We start from the raw sequence: 22,873 nt of genomic DNA, 5'->3' as shown, positions 1-22,873 counted from the left end.
TTTTATAAGAAGATTATAATATAAGAATAAAGATCAGATAAAAGTAAACTCAAGATTACTTTACAAAAAACACAAGAAAACAAAGAGACTAATGCCAGAAAACACTAGGGCTGCAAGTAACTAATATTTTGATAAGCAATTAATCTTTGATTATTTCTTCGATTAATTGGCTAAAAAGCCACAACTTTTTTATGTGTGTGTTTTATTAATTAATATTGATTTATTGAAAAACATAAAGAGTTGTATGCTATGCATTGTGTACATAAAATATTTCAAATATAAATGTTACAATATAAATTGCATGTAGTTTAATTTTTTTTTTTACTTATTATGCAGTCTTTATAGAAGACTTCAGGTGCTAAATGTATAGGCTATAGTGTGTGAAACTTTATATTATATCTTATAATTTGTCACATTTTAGCTTTTTAAAAAATGTACAAAATAATTCATCATTCTATTCTATTTTATTTGACCAAACCCTGCATAGATGCTGTATGAGTCTATTAGTTAAATTCTTCAATATTAAAGAATTGTAGTAATACGGTATTTTTTACACTTTTATTACATATAATTTTTTGTTGTTTATATGCATAATTTGTACTATTTACAAGTATTTCTATTGAGTTTAAATGAATACATACTGTATAACAGATGCTGTCTTTAAGAGTATCTCACAGAAGTGTAAAGGAGCACATTAATGGCAACCAGCCGACATTCCGCCAAACACGGAATTTTCCGTGTTTTATGAAAAAACGCTTCCCCGCCAAACACGGAATTTTCCGTGTTTCCGTGTTTTAGGTGTTATACGGTAAGGAAGACCCCTGCGCATGTTTTGAAATAGTACGCAACTCTTTGATCAAAGAAACAGACTGCGATCGTCTCAAACATGAAAGTGGAGTATGAGAAGCTCAAGATATCAGACATAAACATGCCTTTTTATTGTCTTTTTGTCTGAAATGTTGTTTTTTGACAAAACCGACCTCTGTTCAAGTCGCAATAAAAAAAGAACAAATTAAGATAAAATAAAATCGTTTTTTTTTGCCTAAAAGCAGAGGCTCAGATCTTTATTGTGATATATAGCATCTTCATATATTCATGGAAGAAAATATTCCGCGGGCCATTAAAATTTAGCGAAAATCGTCAAAAACTCTGGCGGTGGCTGGCAACTTTTTTTTTAAAACGCTGGCGGGGAAAGAGTTAAACTGAATTCTTATGATTTTTTTAGTGTGAGAGTTTCTCCATGCACACTACACATATCTGACTAATCGATAATGAAATTCATTGTCGATTATTTTCATTAGCGATTATTTGTGATTTTTTTTTTTGATTAGTTGTTGCAGCACTATGAAAACACAATTACAAAAACAGGTAAGGGAGTACCTGTTAGCTCATCAAAGAATACAATAGCAATTGAATGGGTCCAGTAAGGGAAAGTATGTTTTAAGAGCCAACTGAATTATTGCATACAACATATTTTTATTAACAATATATTGTCACTTATTTGCTTTTGCTTTTCTCTCTCTTCCCCCTCTTCCACCACTCTTTATCTTTCCAGACCTCTTTCTACAACTTGAGGTAAGCTGTAATTCATATGTTTTATGTAGCTGTTCATGTATTGCTGCAGAAATTACAACTATGCTTTGACAGGCTAATTATTAGTAAATGAGTATCTTGTAGACTGTCACGAACCCCTTTCCTCTGCCCCATCTCCGCTTCCTCGAGCACGCACACACACACTCCGCGAGCGTGCTCGCTTCCCGCTCCCTCGCTCCGCCCCCTTGAGCTCGTACGCTCTTTTTCCTCCCTCAGGCTTCCACGCCCGGTTTTTCTATTACGAGCTCTCGCTCAGTAAACTATCTCCCCTCTGACACACATGCACTCCGCGAGCATGCTCGCTTCCCGCTCATCAGCCTGAACATTATGACCACTTGCACTCACGCGCTTCCTATCTCCACACATTAGTTTCACCTGCACTCGTCTCATCACCTGTCATTGTTCACACCTGCACTCGTCCCTATATAACTCACTATCCTTTCATTTGTTGGGGGTTGGTTATTGTATTTAGATTCCCGTGTTTTGCCCCTCGCTAGTCTCGCCTAGTTTTGACTCCTTTTAGATTCCCTCTTAGCTTGCCAGCCCCCCTATTCCTCTTGTTCCCCTGTCTTTTGCTCCCTCTAGTCCCTTCTTGTATACATCCTGTTTACCCCGGCTTTGACCCTCGCTCCCCTCGACTACTCTCCCGGATTTGCCCCCTTTACTCTCTTTGATTCCCCCGGCTTTTGACCCTACGCTTCCCTCGACAACTCTTCACTGGATTTGCCCGTTTGTACTTTTGCCTGCTTTTATTGTTTACAATAAAAGCAGTTTTTGACTAACATTGTGACTGTCTCATCTTATGTGTGTGCGTCCTGGTTACAAAATAACCAACCTCACCGCAGACAGTCACAATGCCCCGCGCTAAGGATTCGCACCGCTCACTAGAGCGGAGATACACATCACATTCAGCGCGAGGAGCTACTATTTGGAAACTCGACCAAGCGCTCGCGGCCCAGGGGCAGCAGGTATGTACTATGTCTGGTTTATTTCACCCTGTCTCACCTGTGTCTGCCCCTGAGCCCGTCGATGCTCTCCACGCATCCGCGAGCGCCGTATGCTCTTCATCCCCGGAGAGGTTTTATGGCTCTTCTGACGCTGACCAAGGGTTTTCTATGCAAGGCAGCGGTTGTGTAACGCATAACCCCGCCCTTGACATTATGGAGCCAGCGGCCCGACTATTGGTGTTGCGTCAGGGGAGTCAACCCTTGGAGGTTTTTGTGACTGACTTTTTTGCGCTTCTCGAGCCTTCCACGGCTCCACCACCTGAGCCTCCTACGGCTCTGCTCCCTAAGACTCCAGAGCCTTCTAGAGATTCGCCTCCCGAGCCTCCTGCGGCTCCGCCTCCCAAGCCTCCTACGGCGCCACCTCCCCCGGCACTGCCTCCAGAGCCTACCAGGGCTTCACTCCTGGAGCCTTCTACGGCGCCACCTCCCACGGCGTCACCTCCCTCGGCTCTGCCTCCAGAGCCTTCCAGGGCTTCACCTCTGGCGCCTCCTACGGCGCCACCTCCATGGGCTCCACTTCCTGAGCCTTCCAGGCCTTCGCCCCTAAAGCCCCCCTTGGCTCCATCTCCAGAGCCTTCCAGGCCTTCGCCCCTAAAGCCTCCTTCGGCTCCACCTCCAGAGCCTTCCAGGCCTTCGCCCCTAAAGCCTCCTTCGGCTCCACCTCCAGCGCCTTCCAAGCCTTCGCCCCTAAAGCCTCCTTCGGCTCCACCTCCGGAGCCTTCCAGAACCCCACCTCCAGAGCCGCCTACGGTGCTGCCTCTGACGGCTCCGCCTTTCACGGCCCAGCCCGGACTTCCTGACCCTCTCCCTGTCCTGTGGCCTCTTCCCTGGCCTCCGGACCCTATTCCTGTCCGGTGGTCACCTTCCAGACCCCCGGACCCAGTCCCTGTTCTCCAGTCGCCTTCCAGACCCCTTGACCCAGTCTCTGCCCTAAGGCTGCCCCCTAGATCTCCCGACCACCCGCCTGTCCGCTATGTTCCCCTTGACCTTGCCTTTAACTGCCCATTGACCCCCATGGACTGTTTCATTTCCCTTTTGTGCCTTCTGCCCCCCGCGAGCTTACACGCTCGTTCTGCCCCCCGCGAGCTTACACGCTCGTTCTGCCCCCCGCGAGCTCACACGCTCGTTCTGCCCCCCCGAGCTCACACGCTCGTTCTGCCCCCCGCGAGCTCACACGCTCGTTCTGCCCCCCGCGAGCTCACACGCTCGTTCTGTCCCCCCGAGCTCACACGCTCGTTCTGTTCCCTCGCGCTCCTCGCAGCCGAGCGCGGCCGTCAGGAGCCGTCCTATTCAGAGGGGGGAGTACTGTCAGGAACCCCTTTCCTCTGCCCCATCTCCGCTTCCTCGAGCACGCACACATACACTCCACGAGCGTGCTCGCTTCCCGCTCCCTCGCTCCGCCCCCTTGAGCTCGTACGCTCTTTTTCCTCCCTCAGGCTTCCACGCCCGGTTTTTCTATTATGAGCTCTCGCTCGTAAACTATCTCCCCCCTCTGACACACATGCACTCCGCGAGCGTGCTCGCTTCCCGCTCATCAGCCTGAACATTATGACCACTTGCACTCACGCGCTTCCTATCTCCACACATTAGTTTCACCTGCACTCGTCTCATCACCTGTCATTGTTCACACCTGCACTCACCCCTATATAACTCACTATCCTTTCGTTTGTTGGGGGTTGGTTATTGTATTTAGATTCCCGTGTTTTGCCCCTCGCTAGTCTCGCCTAGTTTTGACTCCTTTTAGATTCCCTCTTAGCTTGCCAGCCCCCCTATTCCTCTTGTTCCCCTGTCTTTTGCTCCCTCTAGTCCCTTCTTGTATACATCCTGTTTACCCCGGCTTTGACCCTCGCTCCCCTCGACTACTCTCCCGGATTTGCCCCCTTTACTCTCTTTGATTCCTCGGCTTACCCTACGCTTCCCTCGACAACTCTTCACTGGATTTGCCCGTTTGTACTTTTGCCTGCTTTTATTGTTTACAATAAAAGCAGTTTTTGACTAACATTGTGACTGTCTCATCTTATGTGTGTGCGTCCTGGTTACATAGACTGAGCAGGTGGAGAGAAACTACATCAAAGAGAAGAAAGCAGCGGTGAAGGAATTTGACGATAAGAAGGTGGAACTGAAGGAAAATCTAATTGCAGAGCTGGAGGAGAAGAAGAAGATGATCGAGAATGAGAAATTAACTATGGAGCTGACAGGAGGTGAAAAAATATGATAGAAAAATGCCCCAGAGAAGGTTGTTGTGTTAGCTATTGTTAGTATTGCTGTTGTGAAAAACAAGAGCCTGTTCCTATTCACTCCTCTGTGGGGAGAATAAGCTTAAACCTTTCAACCATTTTCCATTTTCTTTACCCAGATTCCATGGAGGTTAAGCCCATTATGACCCGCAAACTCAGGAGACGACCCAATGACCCTGTGCCCATTCCGGACAAGCGGAGAAAACCTGCACCTGATATCCATATTTAACACATTTTTAGCATTACTTATTTTCCCTGTTCTTCATTAATGATCTTAAAGGCGTAGTTCACCCAAAAATGAAAATTCTATCATCATTTATTCACCCTCATGTCATTCCAAACCATGACTTACTTTCTTCCTTGGAACGCAAAAGGAGAGGTTTTAAACTAAAGGATGACAAATGTAATCCATTTTAAAGCTTAAAAAGCACCCAAAAGTGTCATGAATGTCCATGTTCGAGAGCTTGAACTTTTGCATCATATTCCAAGTCTTCTGAAGACATACAATCGCTTTGTGGGATGAACTGACCGAAAGTTAGAGGGTGAATTTGAAAAATTTGAGCTGTGTTCGGAAAGGAGGTGGTGGGAATATATGAAAAATAATATTACTTCAACAAAATTAACAGGTTAGAATTCAAGTTTTCTTAACCCTCCTCACCTCAGTTAAACTATTTACTCACTGATGAACAGATCATGGAGGATCTTAAAACGTTAAACAAGGTAAGGGCCTCACCAAAGTAATTAGACCCATTTAATGATGCCGATATTGCTGAGTCTAAGAATAAGTTTCGCTACCTTGGAGATGTTCCTCTACTTTGCAGCCTAATTTTCACTAGGTTTAGTTCTACAGCAATATCATTATGTTTTAAACTGTAACACATTTGCATACAATTAGTTTGTACAATTAGAGTACGTGAGATGAGTTAAAGTAGTTTGATAGGAAAAAAGTAGAGTCCATTTCTATTATGAGATCATTAAATCTTAATAAGCATCTTCATGAATCACCTGTCAGCTTTGAAGAAAATGACTAGCTATAATTCTATTTATTTTTTTTAATAAAAGTTCTCCAATATCTGCAATTGCAGAACCCCTTAGAGGACAGGGTGTGACTTTTTGTCTGAAATAGTTTTGCATTGCCTTGCAATAAATCTACCTTTGTTTACTGCAGTAACCATATTTTAACCATGATGTTTGAAGTGAAACCATAGTAATAATGCAGGAAAATGAAAACTATGGTAATAAAAATTATTGTTATTATGTGGTTATACATTTGGGGGTTATTATGTTTTTTTTTACTAGACAAATCCAATAGTTTAATCATGGTTTTACTGTAGTAATATTGTAGACTGAGGTACCAATACTTTTTCTTTTGGCTGTAACCATTTTTCTATAGTAATATTGTAGTAACCATGATTGTTGTAGGCTAACCACGTTTTGTTTTTGTTCTTTGTTATATTGTAGTAATATTGTAGTACTATGAAAAGTAAGTTAACTATAATGTATCCATATAGTAACTATGGTCTTACTATAGATTAACCATGGTAATTCTTGTGGTTATTATGGTTTTACGACTACTGTACTTGTAGTACAACCATAAAATTATGATTTTTATTACTATAGTTTTCATTTTATTGTATTATTACTATGAATTTATTATGATGATTTTAAAATATGGTAGCTATAGTAAAACAATGGTAAATTTATTGCGAGCAGTGCAAATCTATTGCGAGGGCACACAAAACTATTTTAGAAAAAAGTTCCCTGCCCTGTCCTCTATGGGGCTCCATAAGCAATGAAGAGTACATTCTCATAAAACTTTATTTTTGTTTACTGGACTTGATGTATAAGAAAATGCATTTATTGCTTGAGGATAACAAGAAATGGATGATGTTTAGTTTTGACATTGGCATTATAATGGATTAACTGCTTTGGCTAATATCTACTGCTGATTTGTCTTTAAAAAGACAGCGAATTGTTTGCATTTAAATTGAGATTGCTAAAGACAATCAATATAAACTTAAATAATTGCTGGCTTTTTTTTTTTTTTTGGGGGTTTTGTTTCCTTCATAGCTTAAGTCTCCGAAAAGACCAGGTATGGACGTTTTGTCTTTTAGAGGTGATTCTCTATACATTTTCCTCAAGTTTCTCAGTCAGTTTAACACCAAATTTTCATAGAGTCCTGTTTATTAAAATGAATGTCTGTGTAACATTTTTCAGCAACCCCGTCCTCCCCTGAGCACCTCCCTTCCACTCCAGTGGACACCCCGTCCCAGCGATATGAGGCACGGATAGAGGAGGGGAAACTTTACTATGATAAGAGATGGTAAGAGGACTGTCTAATTTACATTTCTGTCTCCTGCAGTGATGTGATTAGATGAAACAGGCTGGTTCCTGCTTTGAGTGGAGCAGAATCTGATGCGACTTCCTGTCTGTGTTGAACAGGCTGGAGTAGGGATAGTACATTTAGACAATTCAGTTTCAGTTAAAGGGGCATTCAGTAGTTCTCTAGCTAGCATTAGCATTGCTCTTCTTCATGTTCTTTAAGTACCGATACGCCAGTGGTGTTAGATGCTGTACTGCCATCTATTGGTGTGGATCAGCATGAGCATCTCTGCTGCCCCTGACAGCTATGGAATATCATTTGCATCTGGAAAATGTCAGAATTTAAGGTCATTTCTGAAGTTATTTTTATTACTATAATATAATTGCTTTGCCTAAAAACAAACATCAGAAATCAAGTGAACATGCTTCTACTGTTAAGGACAGATTATTATGATCCCTCATATCAATAATCTCTGGAGACTGTCTATGTTTCATGTTATTTCTAAAGACAGTTATTACCTTTATTAGAGAACTGCTTAGCGTAAAACCTCATTATCTAGCGAAAAAGTATGTGAAGGAAAGATTAGAATTGTTTTTGATGATCAAATTTAGCATGTCCATGAATATTTTATTTTACAAATTAATTTAGTTTCCAAGCAACCAACGTCATGGTTTACACAAAATCCACAACAATCGCTGTGCCAAGCTTCTTTGCACTACACAAATGAATACGAAGAATCGTTTTTATCTATTTCATTTTATTTATTTTTCCATTTACTGGTTTACATATAATCCACAGCAATCGCCGTGCCAAGCTACTTTGCACTAAACGAATGAAGACGTAGATGCCGTACCGATGTTGACTCTAGTTTTTTGTCTTTGCCGGTCTGTCTGTCTTCTTGCTTCTGACCTTTTTAGCTTCTCCAACAGTACAGCTACTGAATCTCCTGTTGTCTCTGCTTCTAAAGCACGATAATAAGTATGTTCCACTGTGTTCATTTCACTCTTTGCATCACCAAACAACACTGTGTGCTACATAAGCATAGCCAAGAGTATCTACACAGGTGGCAGCCAGTGAATGTGAGGATTCTCTTCTTCGACATTTAGTGAAACACCATGGGCTATGTGATTTCAAAATGGCGAAACACATTGAAGAGGGTGACCTGCACCATGTATAAAAAAACACTTTTTATAGGGGGCCTGGGTAGCTCAGTGGTAAAAGACGCCACCCCTGGAGTTCGCTAGTTCGAATACCAGGGCATGATGAGTGACTCCAGCCAGGTCTCCTAAGCAACCAAATTGGCCCGGTTGCTAGGGAGGGTAGAGTCACATGGGGTAACCTCCTCATGGTCACTATAATGTGGTTCGTTCTCGGTGGGGCGCGTGGTGAGTTGAGCATGGATTCTGCGGTGGATGGCGTGAAGCCTCCACACACACTATGTTTCTGTGGCAACGCACTCAACAAGCCACATGATAAGATGCGCGTGTTGACGGACTCAGACTCAGATTTGTCCTCCGCCACTCTGATTGAGGCGTTTATAATGTTATAATTGAGTCATTGACTCTGGTTTGTTTATGACCAAAACAGTGAGAGTGAATGAGAATGACTTGTTCACTTAAAAGGTTAACAAGCAATCATACTGTTGGTCTGAATATCAGCATGGCTGTTATAACCTGCAGCCCGAATAACAGACGTGCTGATATTCAGAAAAACAGCACTCTTGCTTATGTGATATTGCTTGTGTAAAAATTAGCTGTTGATTTTACATGTTAATTCAGTGCAATTATTATATAAAAAACAACATGTTTAAAAAAAAAAAAACGCAGTTAATCATGCACCCGGACCATAATAAGGAATGTTTATGATTTTACGAGTCTCCGGTCAGCAGGAGGCTGTAAGTACAACTTCAGTTGATCAGGCAACACACAGTTGTACAGACAACAAACCACGCTTGCTGACAGCAGACAGCACAAGATGAGAACGTGCTCTTACGTTCAAACACAGCTAGACTGAGCGCAACTCCGATTACAAGGTTCTCGAGGTTTTCAACATTTCATACTACCAGTATGTCCTAAAAACACTGTGTTTATGATGTGACGCAACCAAAGTAAGACGCTCCAAAAGTGTCCGTCTGACACGTCCTATAATATTTTTAATATCTGAATTGTCATATTGATTATGTATTCTATGTAAAATTATTTAAATATATTTATTTTTAATTATTTATTTAATGTTTTTTTCTCTGCAAATATAAATATACAAATTTTTTGAACGTTTATTCACAATTGCGATTAATTAATCAGCACATTATGTTATTAATTTTATTAAAATTGTAATCGATTGACAGCCCTAGTAAAAATGTGTAGCATTACACATTTAAAGGAATAGTTCACCCAAAAAGGAAAATGCTCTCATCATTTACTCGCCCTCATGCCATCCCAGATGTGACTTTCTTTCTTCTGTTGAACACAATTTTTAGCAGACTATTTCAGCTCTTTAGGTCCTCACAATGCAAGTGAATAGGTGCATACATCTTGACACTCCAAGAAGCACATAAAGGCAGCATAAAAGTAATGCTTATGCTTAGTCAAATCCATATCTTCAGATGTGATTTGATGGGTGTGGGTGAGAATCAGATCAATATTTAATAGAGAAATTCTTCTCCCTTCCCAGTATGTAGGGTATGCGTGAAGAATTTTAATCACCAAAAGCACAAGAACAGTAAGAATATGAAAGTGAAAGTTAAAGTGGAGATTATCTGAGCAGTTTGGAGAATTTATAGTAAAAATGGACTTAAATATTGATCTGTTTGTCGCCAAAACCTTTCATATCGCTTCTGAAGATGTTGATTTAACCACTGGGATCTTATGGATTACTTTTATTGAAATGGAGAGGTTCAATTGTAGACTAATTTTAAATGGATGTGAAACGCAGCAGGCAGCCGGTCAGAACTATATGAGCTGACGCTTGGTTGAACAGACACACTAGGCAGGTTCAAGCTTCACTCGTTTACTGAAGAGCTGGTAGATTTACATATGGGTATGTATGTGTGTGGTTCTATAACAAATCAAACAAAGAAATAAACATTAATATACATAAACATTATACATAACATAAACATTATTAACAGCATTCATGCTATATACAATCCCATTAAGGAAGTCCTATTAGACAGAATAATTATTCTATACATCGCCACAAGAAGGCGCTAATCACACGTAAATGCGTTAACTAGGCATGCCATATGCCCAGGATAAAACACTGATCACCGCGTGATAATAATCATCTCCAAAGTATCCGTACAACCAATAATAACATAATGCCTAATACATAAACATAAAGTAACATACAGAAACTCTGAATAGGAAGTAATACAGGCAGATCTATACTAATCGGCTACCACTCACGCTGATGAACATAGACTGAACAGTTTCTGAATACTAATGGAACAAACATGGAAATATGAACTTACTTGACATATACGCACACAGCGACTCAATGTATATGTATACCAGCTGAATAATCGTCGAACACTACAGATTAACTATACTGAAACTATTGAGCATTTTCATTAACATTTGTGATGCCTCTTCTCTCTCCCTCACAGTTCGCCTCAGCACGAATGTCACTATAGCAACCTTGTGCGCTGTGATTGGTCGAAATCGTCCAGGACATTTAAGGGCGTCCGGGCCTTTTGTACAGCCGCCCCCGAATTCAAGAACTGAATTCGATCATCTCGAAAAGGTCTATATTTTGTCCTGGTCATCCTCAGGTAGAGCTGGAAGATGGATGAGGCGAGCCGTGATCCGTGTATAAGTCCTACCCTTGACATCTACACTGGCTGTCTGGACCCGCCCATCGGCGCCTGGAAACACCTGGGTGATCCTGCCTACTGGCCAGAGAGCACGAGGAAGTTGGGGGTCGACAATCATGACCACATCTCCACTCTCCAACGACTTCTTCTCGGTCCTCCACTTCTGGCGCGCTTGGAGACTAGGTAAGTAGTACTTGAGGAAATGTCTCCAAAAATGGTCAGCCAACAGTTGGATGTGGCGCCAGAGTCTGCGACTCAGGATCTCTGACTCTTGGTAGACTACCTGAGGTAAGGATGCGTCTCGACGGCCGATTAGGAAGCAGTATGGGGTTATTGGATCAGGGTCAGCCACATCCGAGGAGGTATACCCAAGGGGCTTTGAGTTGAGAATACCTTCGACCTCTACCAGAACTGTTCTTAGGACTTCCTCAGTGACAGTCTGAGCCCCGATGGTCACTCTGAGGGCTGTTTTGATCGAGCGGATCTCTCTCTCCCAGCAACCGCCGAAGTGAGGGGCGCCTGGTGGGTTGTAAACAAACTTTATCTGCTGGCTGGCGAGGTGACTCTGTAGCTCATCTTGGAGGGTGGCGAAAGAGTCATCTAATTCCCGCTCCCCTCCCTTAAAGTTGGTGCCTTGGTCGCTCAATAACTCATAAGGCTTCCCTCGGCGTGCAATGAACCGCCGTAGAGACATCAAGAACGAATCAGAGTCCATACTGGTGAGAAAATCGAGATGGACTGCCCTGATGGTCATACACTTGAAGATTATGCCCCACCTCTTCTCGTTACGGCGGCCGATCTTAATTATGAAAGGGCCGAAACAGTCCATGCCAGGCGAGTAGAAGGCCGGACGGAAATATCTCTGTCTGGTCAGGGGTAGGTCGGCCATGAGGGGAATTTCTGGACGACCTTTCCATTTTCTACACTCTGTACACTGGCGCTGGTATCGGCAGACAGCTTCTCGGCCTCTCAGAATCCAGTATGTCCTTCTGATCTCTGTTAACAGTCTCTCTGTTCCGGGGTCTCTCATCATAATCCTTTATAATTAGCTCTGTAGTAGGATGTCGAGGGTCGAGGACCACCGGATGAGCAACATCCGCTTCTAGTACCTCACAGAGTCGGAGACGGCCTCCTACACGAATCAATCCAGCAGCAGTGTCAAGCTCAGGGGAGAGTGAAACCAGTCTGCTTGTGGCTGACACTGGTTTGCCTGACTTTAGAAGCTTCAGCTCATCGGGAAAGGACTCTGATTGAGCTTGGCGAAGGACTGTGTGTTGAACGTCTCTTTGGAGATCAGCACTGGAGGTGTAGGCCGCCCCGTGAAGCTCCTGCCCATAGGCGTTCAGGCACTCTAACAGCGTGTTATAGTGTGGTGACTGAAGTAAGTGTGCAGTTGTGGTCACTAACCCAGAGAAGGCTGACTGTCTTAACTCACTGCTCGGCTCTTCAAACGACAGAGAGGGCTGTCTTGGCCAACTATCAGGTGGCAGCTTGAGGAATGCCGGTCCCTGGCTCCACCGGCTCCCTGTAGCAAGGTCACGAAGAGGCTTGCCTCGCGTGATGTCATCCGCTGGGTTGTCTGCGGATCTGACATAGCGCCAGGTGGACGAAGCTGTTATTTCTTGGATCTCTGCCACCCGTGTTCCTACGAACACCTTGTAACGACATGAACTGGAAGTAAGCCATGTGAGCACGGTGGTGGAGTCTGACCAGAGCGTGGTGGAGTGAATGGGAATTGTAAGCTCTGTAGTCAGGAGTTGAGAGAGTTGTGCTCCAGTAAGAGCAGCACACAGCTCTAAGCGGGGTATAGATTGCTGCTTGCGGGGCGCAAAGCGGGAACTGGCAGCGATAAAGATGACTTCTACTTGACCTTCTTTGTCTTCTGTCCGCAGATAGGCCACGGAACCATATGCCTGCTCAGATGCATCACAGAAAACTTGGATGTCGTATCTGCAGGACAGGTGATCCATCTGTGAGCTGACATAGCATCGGGGTAAGGATATCTTCTCTAGTCCACTCAACTCTTTCTCCCACTCGAACCATGAAGTAAGGAGTTCCTCAGGTAACTGCGGATCATCCCAGTCGCGCTTTTTATCCCATAATCGCTGTACCAATATCTTCGCCCTGGTGGTGTAAGGGACAATATAACCGAGGGGGTCATATTGGCTGGCCAGTACATGGTAGATGCTGTGCATTGTCACAGTGGAGCAACGGCTAGCTCGGTGCTTGTAATGTAGGGTGTCATACTGACAATGCCAGTGTAATCCAAGCGTAGACTCATGGACGTCTTGTTGGCCTTGACTGAGCCAGAAGTCGCAGGTATTGGATCTCGACTCAGCAGGGAGGTGAGTAATCACTGACGGGCAATTGCTGGCCCATTGTCGAAGCTCAAAGCCTCCGGTGGATAAGAGAGAACATAGTTGATCAACTAGGTCTCGGGCCTCTCGAGGGGAGTGAAGACTATGTAGACAATTATCAACATAGAATGATCTCTCAATTACCTCTCTGACTGGGTCTCCAGACTGGCTGTAATCTATGACGTGCCTCTGAAGGGCATAAGTGGCACAGCAGGGACTGCATGTGGTACCAAAGGGGAGGACTTGCCACTGGTACAAGTCAGGGGTCTGTTCTGGCTTCAAGTCACGCCACAGGAATCTAAGTAAGGGCATGTCATCAGGGAGCAGTCTCACCTGGTGAAACATACCTCGAATATCACTGCTCATAGCTACCGGATGCTCTCGGAAGCGGAGCAGAACTGCTAGCAGTGATGAGCCTAGCATGGGTCCTGGAAGAAGAAACTCATTAAGGCTGTGACCTTCATATTGGAAGGAGCAGTTATAGACGACCCGATTGTTGTTGTTATGTTGCACCATATGGTGGGGAATGTACCATGACTCTGTAGAGCTCGCAACTTCTCTCGGTTCCAGCTTGGCTATGTACCCTGCCTCCTTCAGCCTAGTGATCTCAGCCTGGTAGGCCGAAGCCTGATCTGGATTCTTAAGCAGTCTCCTCTCAACACTCCTAAGCTGAGGGAGAACGGCTTCTTCGGCCATGGTCAGCTGTGGCATGCTCTGCCTCCGAAGCAGTGGCGTAGCATACCGCATCGTCCCCTCTACCTCCACTCTCACGGTCTTCTCCTGCAAGAGCCTAATAGCTTCTTGGTCTAGCTTGGATCTCGTCACCACCTTGTCGCTGCGGTACGGAATCACATCCATCTGCCATAATCTCTCTACGTGAGCAAACAGATCTGCGTTAGGGATGACAGAGGTAAAGAAGCACTGGTGTGTGTTAATCTCACGACGAATCTCATGCGTAGGACCTTGAAGAGTCCATCCCAAGCGGGTCTTGACTGCTGCAGGTCCACCTGGTGGGCCTAACCGGACTGGTTCAACAGGTGTGATGAGGTGTGGGCAATCTGACCCAATCAGCAACATCGGCTGCACTTTATCCATCTGCTGCAACGGGAGGCCAGTTAGGTGTCGATACCTCTTCTTTAAGGAAGCCACCGAGTAGGTGTGTTCAGCAAGACCTAGTCTCTCAGATGTAAAGGCATGTTGGATGAGGTATTTCTTGTGGGGATGAGACACCGATGATACTGTGAAGGAAACGGCCGCCCCATGAAGCACCTGCTGATCCTGTCTCACTGTTCTCAGTATCAGGTCTTCTGGCTGTCCTCTGAGATTCAACTGCTGTGCGGCTGCTTGAAGGAGGATAGTCCTCTCAGACCCGTCGTCGAGCACTGCATATGTCTCTAACGATATATCTCCATTCGTGATGATCACCTTACTTTCAACATAACTCTACGGCTACTGACAGAACGGTCAACAAACAGGATGTCTTTCGTGGTACTCACAAAACAGGAGTTCTCTGGGGGATTGGGCACTGTTCTGGCAGTCACAGCTCTCTCGTTTAGATCATGCAATATAAGGAGGTGTTTCCTGTTACAGGTCTTGCACAAGGCTTTCAGTGTGCATCTGGAAGCGTGATGATTGCGGCCGCATCTCCAACAACGATTATTCTTACGAATCCAGGCCTCTTTCTGATCCTTAGTTAACTCTTTGAAGTTGTGGCATCCATTAAGGAAATGACTGGCATTATCACAATAAGGGCAGTAGGCACGTAACTTCTCTTGGTACCTGGCGGAGCTAGGCCGGGACACTTGAGCGGACGCTCTGTGTTCACTGTCTGCAGCAGGCTTCTCTGTACCCAGCAGGAAACTTGTAGATCTTCCAGGAGGCTTGGGGTTGTAACGACCTTCTCGCTTCTTAATAGTTAAGGGTGGAGCATAAGTAGCTGTCTTGGCAGTGTCGTCTTGGACCTGGAGCTCATACTCTAACCAGTCTGCAAAGTCGATGAGGCTGGGGACTGTGATCCTAGATGGGTGGACATATCTCTTAAAGCTGATCTGAAGCTCGTGGGGAAGCTTGCCTTGGAGTCTGGACACGTGTGAGCCACATTCTAATTCAGATGCTCCCTCAGACCCCAATTGCTCCAACATACTCACTAATGAGCGTACACAGAGGGCGAAGAACTTGAATGCTTTAACGTCACCTGGCTTGAGATTGGGACCTTCTAGTACTTCAGCGATATTTCGCAGCACCAGCTTGTGGGGTTGACCATACATTTTCACAAGAGCTCGCATAGTGTCTGTATAGGGTCTCACAGAGTTACAGTAGGAATCTGCTACTAGTAGGGCCTCTTCTAGTTCTAAATGATCAGTCAGGATCTGATACTTAAAGCGTTCACTCGCATTCGTTGGCAGAAGGTTCTCTAGCGCCATCCGTAATCGCAAAAACTGTCTGGGATCTGCTGCTGTCAGACTGGGGATGGTAGGCTTAGGGCCTCGGTATACCTGCTCATAGACATGCTGCATTTCTGCTCTAGGTGTCAGCTCTGAGCATGGAGTCTGGCAGAAGTTTGGTGACGGCTGCGTCTGGCACTAGGCGTCTCGTCGTCATGCTGAACAGCTGTTACCGGCTGTGCTAAGTGGGCGTAGGACCTCTGAGAGGGGACAGGGCGACTCCTTCCAGCATACGGGTGCTCTGACCTGGGTGAAAACGTGAAGTCTCCCATCTGCTTTGTCAGCTGCTCACACTGGGCAGATCGGTCTGGAGAAACCTCTCCAGCATACTCTGCAGAACCTCTCTGTCTATGGGCGGACGGTGGCACATGGGTGCGAGGGGCTGGAACTGGCGTTACTGGTCGACCAGGGTTCCCTCTTCCTGTGGCTATCTGCTGAATCTCCTGCTTTAACGTGACATTCTCCGCCTGGAGCCCACGCAGCGTGGACAATATCTCAGGTAGGATCTGACTGCGAAGCTCATTGCTATCTCTTTTCATCTCAGACCACATAGATTTAATATCATATAGCTGCTGGTCTTGGAGGCGGAGCTCATTATACTCTGGTGCCACATCTTCTGCTCGATCTGGCCATTCATCACATAGTAGTAGATCATCTGCATACAGTGACTGGCTCTCTGGAGAAGATGATCGTGACACGCTCTCAGCCGTGGGCGGAAACAGAGGTAATGCTCTCTTCATATTCGCTGAATCAGTAACTTGATAATCTGCTAGATGTGCAGGTAGCCTTATCTGTCGTCTAGGTCGAACAACAGGAGTATCTAGCTCAAAGTGGGATGTCATCTCTCTGCTGTGATTCACTATCCGGCTCGAAGGACCATTTGAAATGGAGAGGTTCAATTGTAGACTAATTTTAAATGGATGTGAAACGCAGTCGGTCAGAACTGTATGAGCTGACGCTTGGTTGAACAGACACACTAGGCAGGTTCAAGCTTCACTCGTTTACTGAAGAGCTGAAGAGCTGGTAGATTTACATATGTGTATGTATGTTTGTGGTTCTATAACAAATCAAACAAAGAAATAAACATTAATATACATAAACATTATACATAACATAAACATTATTAACAGTATTCAGGCTATATACAATCCCATTAAGGAAGTCCTATTAGACAGAATAATTATTCTATACATCGTCACAAGAAGGCGCTAATCACACGTAAATGCGTTAACTAGGCATGCCATATGCCCAGGATAAAACACTGATCACCGCGTGATAATAATCATCTCCAAAGTATCCGTACAACCAATAATAACATAATGTCTAATACGTAAACATAAAGTAACATACAGAAACTCAGAATAGGAAGTAATACAGGCAGATCTATACTAATCGGCTACCGCTCACGCTGATGAACATAGACTGAACAGTTTCTGAATACTAATGGAACAAACATGGAAATGTGAACTTACTTGGCATATACGCACACAGCGACTCAATGTATATGTATACCAGCTGAATAATCGTCGAACACTACAGATTAACTATACTGAAACTATCGAGCATTTTCATTAACATTTGTGATGCCTCTTCTCTCTCCCTCACAGTTCACCTCAGCACGAATGTCACTATAGCAACCTTGTGCGCTGTGATTGGTCGAAATCGTCCAGGACATTTAAGGGCGTCCGGGCCTTTTGTACATTTATGCTGATTTATGTGATTTGTGGAGCTTTACATTTTTGGCACCCATTCACTTGCCTTGTATGGACCATAAGAGCTGAGATATTCTTCTAAAAATCTTCATTTGTGTTCTGCTGAAGACAGAAAATCATACACATCCGGTATGGCATAAGGGTGAGTAAATGATGAGAGAATTTTACATTTTGGGTGAACTATTACTTTAATGCAATGCGTGCACTTTCGCTTTCTCACTGTCTGCACAAAGACATAAAACATAAGTTTTAAATAGTATAGTACTCTTTAATGTTAATAATATCACTTTCATCTTTTATGTTGATGCTGTCTGGAGTTTACTAGTTCAAAAGGAACATTTGCTTATACATTTTTTATTTGTTTTGAGTTGGTAGACTTATACATCTTGAAAAGTTCTCAAAAATCGTAGTCACACTGTAGGATTATTATACTGACCACAAGATGGAGCCAACCACCCTTCTATTTTCCACCCTGCTTTATCATCATAGTTTATGTAAAGCACAATGTAACATCACAGGGCTGGAACTAACATGAGACAGGAGCACACACCAACATACAGCATGCACTGCCGGCAATCAAATGTGCTGATTATACAGATACATTTACATCTTTAAGGGGCTTCCAAGATTTTCCCCAAAGACACCATCTCTCAAAGCATGATGACTTATATGGGAAGGAACTCAAAATAAATCTTTACGGTATTTTTTGAGCTTGTAACTTCTCTTGTTTTGATGTGGGACATCATGTCTTCCAGCTGTTGGTAAAATCACATTTTTATGCCATCACCTAAGATAAAAAGTGTATACATGCATAGAGTAAAACCATGATTTTATTGACATGTATACAAGGACTGCAGTGTATTTATGGTGGGTGGTTTGCTAGAACAAGGCATCATCTGCACCCTGATTCAGGTCATGCATGGCTGACACCGTATTTACCTTCGCCCGTGTCGTGGTATTTCATATCCATTCGCCCATGATGTAAACATGATCCATGGATTATGACATGCCACAGTCTCTACAGACTACATGAATACATATTTCATTGTTTGAATAAGTGATTATTATGCAAATGAAGCTTGCGGTTTAGGATGAGGCCTGGATATTACTTTGTCTTATGTGTTTGTGACATTAAACATCATAAATGCCTCTGGATTTTTATGAGTGTGTCAGTATGCATTCATCCAGTTGTGCCCTTTAGATAGCGGGCCATTGTAGCTTTCAGCAGTGCAATCCAACCGGAATATCTGTGTGCGCAGACAAAGTGAGAGGGAGAGAGAGAGAGGGCATGTGTTCCATGGTGGTACCACAGCATTAAATGTTTCATGTGTATTAAATTAGGTTTTATTTTGCCATGTTAATAATGAGTGGAGAGGTTGAGTTATGGCATTGAACTTTACCAGAGGATGTTTATGTGAGAAGGTTGGAGGCACTGGCTAGCTTTTTTCTTTTAGTATACTGTTATACTGAGATGACAAGCTCGCCTTCTTTTGTTGGTGGCAAACATCACTATTACTTTTGATCATACTTGGTTAAGGGTATTTCAAAATCATCAAGGAATATTATAGGTTAATTACAAGTTAAGCACAACCAACAGCAGACTTGTCCCTCCTTTTTATTAACCCTTAAATGCATTTCACCAAATACTCTTACATATTCGGGTCTTTAGAGACCCGGCACTTATATCTATCACAAATGGATCTACAAAATGCCAAGAATAGTGTTAAAGACACTTTTCAAGGCAACTGATGTTTTATTTTTCATATAGCAAAGAGCTAATGCAACAAATCAGGACAAATCTAGAAAAGGATTCATTACTTTCACACTGAAATTTCATAAGACACAACTGGCTGTAAAACACATATCACATAGTATTTTCTCAGGCACTTATTTAGTCTAAATAGGTGCACAACGTACATAAATTCAGTAGTACACCCAAATGAAAATCTCATACTGTTCATATTGTACTTGCTATAGTTTACTTCCATGTTGATTCTTCATCAAATAGCAATGCTAATAACTGAAACTATATAGCCACCTTGAGTAAGAAATAGCATGTAAAATATATATGTGTACATGCATATGGGATACTAATAATCCACAATTGTTGCACAGAAAATCAATGTGAGATAGTATTTATTTGAATGAATATAGTACTAATTTCTCTTGTAATAAACCAAAAGAAATAGATATCCTGTGATAGAAAAATATAATTTATGGAAGTGCGCAAAAACATAAATAAAATCAGGGTCTCTAATGATGGTGTACAGGGGTGGAATGAGGTCTGGGGTCACTTAAGACCTGAGGTATGCATTTAAGGGTTAAAAAACAAAAATAGAGGTTACAGTGAGGCGCTTACAATGGAAGTGAATGGGGCCAGTCCATAAACGTTAAAATACACACTGTTTGAAAAGCATAGCCACAAGACATAAACATTATACGTGTTAGCATTTATACATTATTTTAGTGTGACTAAATCGCTTGCTAACCTTATCAGGGTAAAGTTATATTGCGATTTTGCAACTTTGTTGTCATGACGATGCAACGCCAGTAATCCATATAAGTGATTTTATCACACTAAAATCGTGAAGAACAAAGATTTTATAACACTAAAATCATGTAAACATGTATAATGTTTACATCTTGATGCCATATGTTTGAAACGGTATGTATTTTATTGTTTATAAACATTGCAAGTGTCTTACTGTAACCACGATTTTTACATTTAATTTAATTTTTATGAATAAACAAGAGACAAGAAGAAATATATATAAATGTTTCTTTTCAGTGATGGTGTATGAATTTTTGATCTCAAATAAGCGTACATACAGTACTTGATTGAGAACCTGGTCCTAAAATAATTTTCTGTAATGGTGGTCCTTCAATCCACCGATCACATTCTAAAGGATCGTCACTGAATAATGTTGTTATTTTCTCAGGTACCATAAAAGTCAAGCAATCTATCTGGAGTCCAAGGAAAATACCAAGATCAGCTGTGTCATCAGCTCTGTGGGGACCAATGAGGTTGGTGTCTGATTCTCTTCACTGATTGGTTGTAAACAAATGACTGCGCTCTTCAAACTGATGACCTGCTCAGAGGGGGAATAAACAGTAGGTTATTGAGATCAACACAAGTACATCAGCTTCAGAGGGTTAGAATAGGGACATTTCAAATTTAGTTGCTTTCATTTATTGTAATCTGTGTACATATTAAATTATACAAGGATATCATTCCAATGGCTTTTGTCTCATTTGCATCCTTTTAATGCCAGCATCAATAGCACACTGCATATATCTGGAATCTTACTTGCTGAGCCAAGTAGCTTTAGAGTACAAATCACTGTTTGGGGTTCATTTTGGAAGCTGGAAGATGGTGGTAGGGCATAAATCCTAAAGTTTTTTGATTCGCTTGCAGATCTGGGTTAGGAAGACAAGTGACAGCACGAAGATGAGAATTTATTTAGGGCAACTGCAACGAGGGGCCTTCATCATCAGACGTCGGTCGGCGGCATAGACGTCATGACCCATCCTCTTCCCTCTACTATTTCCTGTCTGGATAATTTTGTATGAACATTTCAACACTCTTCTTGTTTTACCAAGTCGTCTATGATCCTTCTTTCTCTATCCTTCGATTCTGTTTCTTTTACTCTCACATACGTACAGTATATACAGTACCAAAGTATGTCATGAACTATCTCATTCTTTCTACGATTTCCATTTCGTTTGGCTTTTTTCTTTAATGATGAATTTTGCCTTGCACATACAGCATAACAGTTTAACTTCACTATGTCTGTCTGAAGTTTATTTTCTAAAAACTCCCCAAGACGGAAAGAGTAGAGAGTTGATTGTTTATTATTATTATAGCATTTGCAATAGTTTTTTGTTTTGCAATGTCATGCAACAATCTATTCTCTCATTTAAGGCTCAGTGAGATTTCATATTAGTTTGTGATTTAATTTTGTATCCAGTCGAAAGTTAAGTAAATTTGGCTCATACTGTGCAAAACAACGTTTGTTTCTGCAGTATTGCTTGTTTTTTCCCCCCATTAAGAGTTCTGTTACTTGACCTAGTTTTTTAATGGCCCTTATTCTTGTACATTAATTTACATTCATATTATCAGAGGATTTCTTCACAGTACAACTTGCAAAACAATGTGAGGAAATAGTTTGTGACTATTATTTAAGCAGGTAGTGACTCTACAAGTCAATAGATTGGACACACCTACTCATTTCTGTATTATTAATTACTATTTTCCACATTTGAGAATAATAGTAGTCATCAAAACTATGAAATAATACAAAGGTAAGTATGGGAATTATGTAATGACCTTAAACCTCCCAGTCAACACTGGTGAGTACCTACTGACAGTGGTCCGAGGAGGCACAAACCGGTGACAGGGTGTTGGGCGCCCAAGGCTCATCGCTTCACGATGCTATCTCATCTGGTCCGCACCAACAGACAGTCTACTGTGGCACAGAAAGTCACAGAAAATTCTAAAGGGCACCTATTATGCCCCTTTTCACAAGATGTCATTTAAATCTTTGGTGTCCCCAGAATGTGTCTGTGAAGTTTCAGCTCAAACTACCCAACAGCTCATGTATTATACCATGTTGAAAATGGCAATTTTTGGGTGGGAATAAAAACTAGCTGTTTTTGTGTGTGTGTGTGTGTGTGTGTGTGTGTGTGTGTGTGTGTGTGTGTGTGTGTCTTTAAATGCAAATGAGCTGGTGCTTCCCACCCTGTATCCAGAATAGGGCGGAGTTTTGACATCTCTGTTTCAGATAACTAGACATCATAAGCAATATGACTGGCAGCTGGTGCACCACTGGATAGTGGTGTTCAGCCCTATATGTTTGAACCATTGTTAGACACTGATAAGGATCGAGTCTCCATCAGAAGTAACAACTTTGAGAATGAACCAGGAAGTTTCTGAATGGTTGATAAATGTATTTATTTGTTGTAGAGTTTTTATCAGCATTTTTGGAACTATGGATGAGCAACACACACACACACAAATTCTGTTACAACAAACGCTATGCTATGAGCTATAACGAAACACACACACACACACACAAACAAACATGTCCGCCAACAGTCGTGGGCAGGGCCTGTACAAAGTGACATCACTTTGTACAGAATCTGAGAATGGCTTGTTCGGTGAAAGTGTTTATGATTAATGGGGATTAAAAAAAAAGGACTTGATGTTATAGGTTGATTGTGTACACACACTGCCAACACACATTTATGTTCAAACCATGTAAAAGTGAATTTTGCATAATAGGTCCCCTTTAATGATGGTTACGGGAGGAATGTGTCACAATACACAACGCATCGCACCATGCAGCAAATGGGGCTGCGTATAGATGCAGACTGGTCAGAGTGCCCA

General features: G+C 42.6%; 1 protein-coding gene across 1 annotated transcript in view; it reads left to right on the top strand.

Annotated features, from left to right (window-relative positions):
• The window catches only part of suds3 (SDS3 homolog, SIN3A corepressor complex component), a 29,338-nt gene extending 6,933 nt beyond the window's left edge, over window positions 1-22,405 (top strand). The window contains exons 5-12 of the mRNA XM_052111972.1: window positions 1,556-1,575; window positions 4,645-4,801; window positions 4,957-5,052; window positions 5,496-5,557; window positions 6,908-6,929; window positions 7,055-7,160; window positions 20,427-20,511; window positions 20,903-22,405. Coding sequence (XP_051967932.1) covers window positions 1,556-1,575; window positions 4,645-4,801; window positions 4,957-5,052; window positions 5,496-5,557; window positions 6,908-6,929; window positions 7,055-7,160; window positions 20,427-20,511; window positions 20,903-21,001 — 647 coding nt within the window. The 3' untranslated portion in view covers window positions 21,002-22,405. The remainder of the gene's footprint in view (window positions 1-1,555; window positions 1,576-4,644; window positions 4,802-4,956; window positions 5,053-5,495; window positions 5,558-6,907; window positions 6,930-7,054; window positions 7,161-20,426; window positions 20,512-20,902) is intronic.
• Window positions 22,406-22,873: the final 468 nt, after the last annotated feature.

This window comes from Xyrauchen texanus, chromosome 3 (assembly GCF_025860055.1).
Source record: "Xyrauchen texanus isolate HMW12.3.18 chromosome 3, RBS_HiC_50CHRs, whole genome shotgun sequence".
Taxonomy (NCBI): domain Eukaryota; kingdom Metazoa; phylum Chordata; class Actinopteri; order Cypriniformes; family Catostomidae; genus Xyrauchen; species Xyrauchen texanus.
This window is presented reverse-complemented; position numbering and strand designations above follow the sequence as displayed.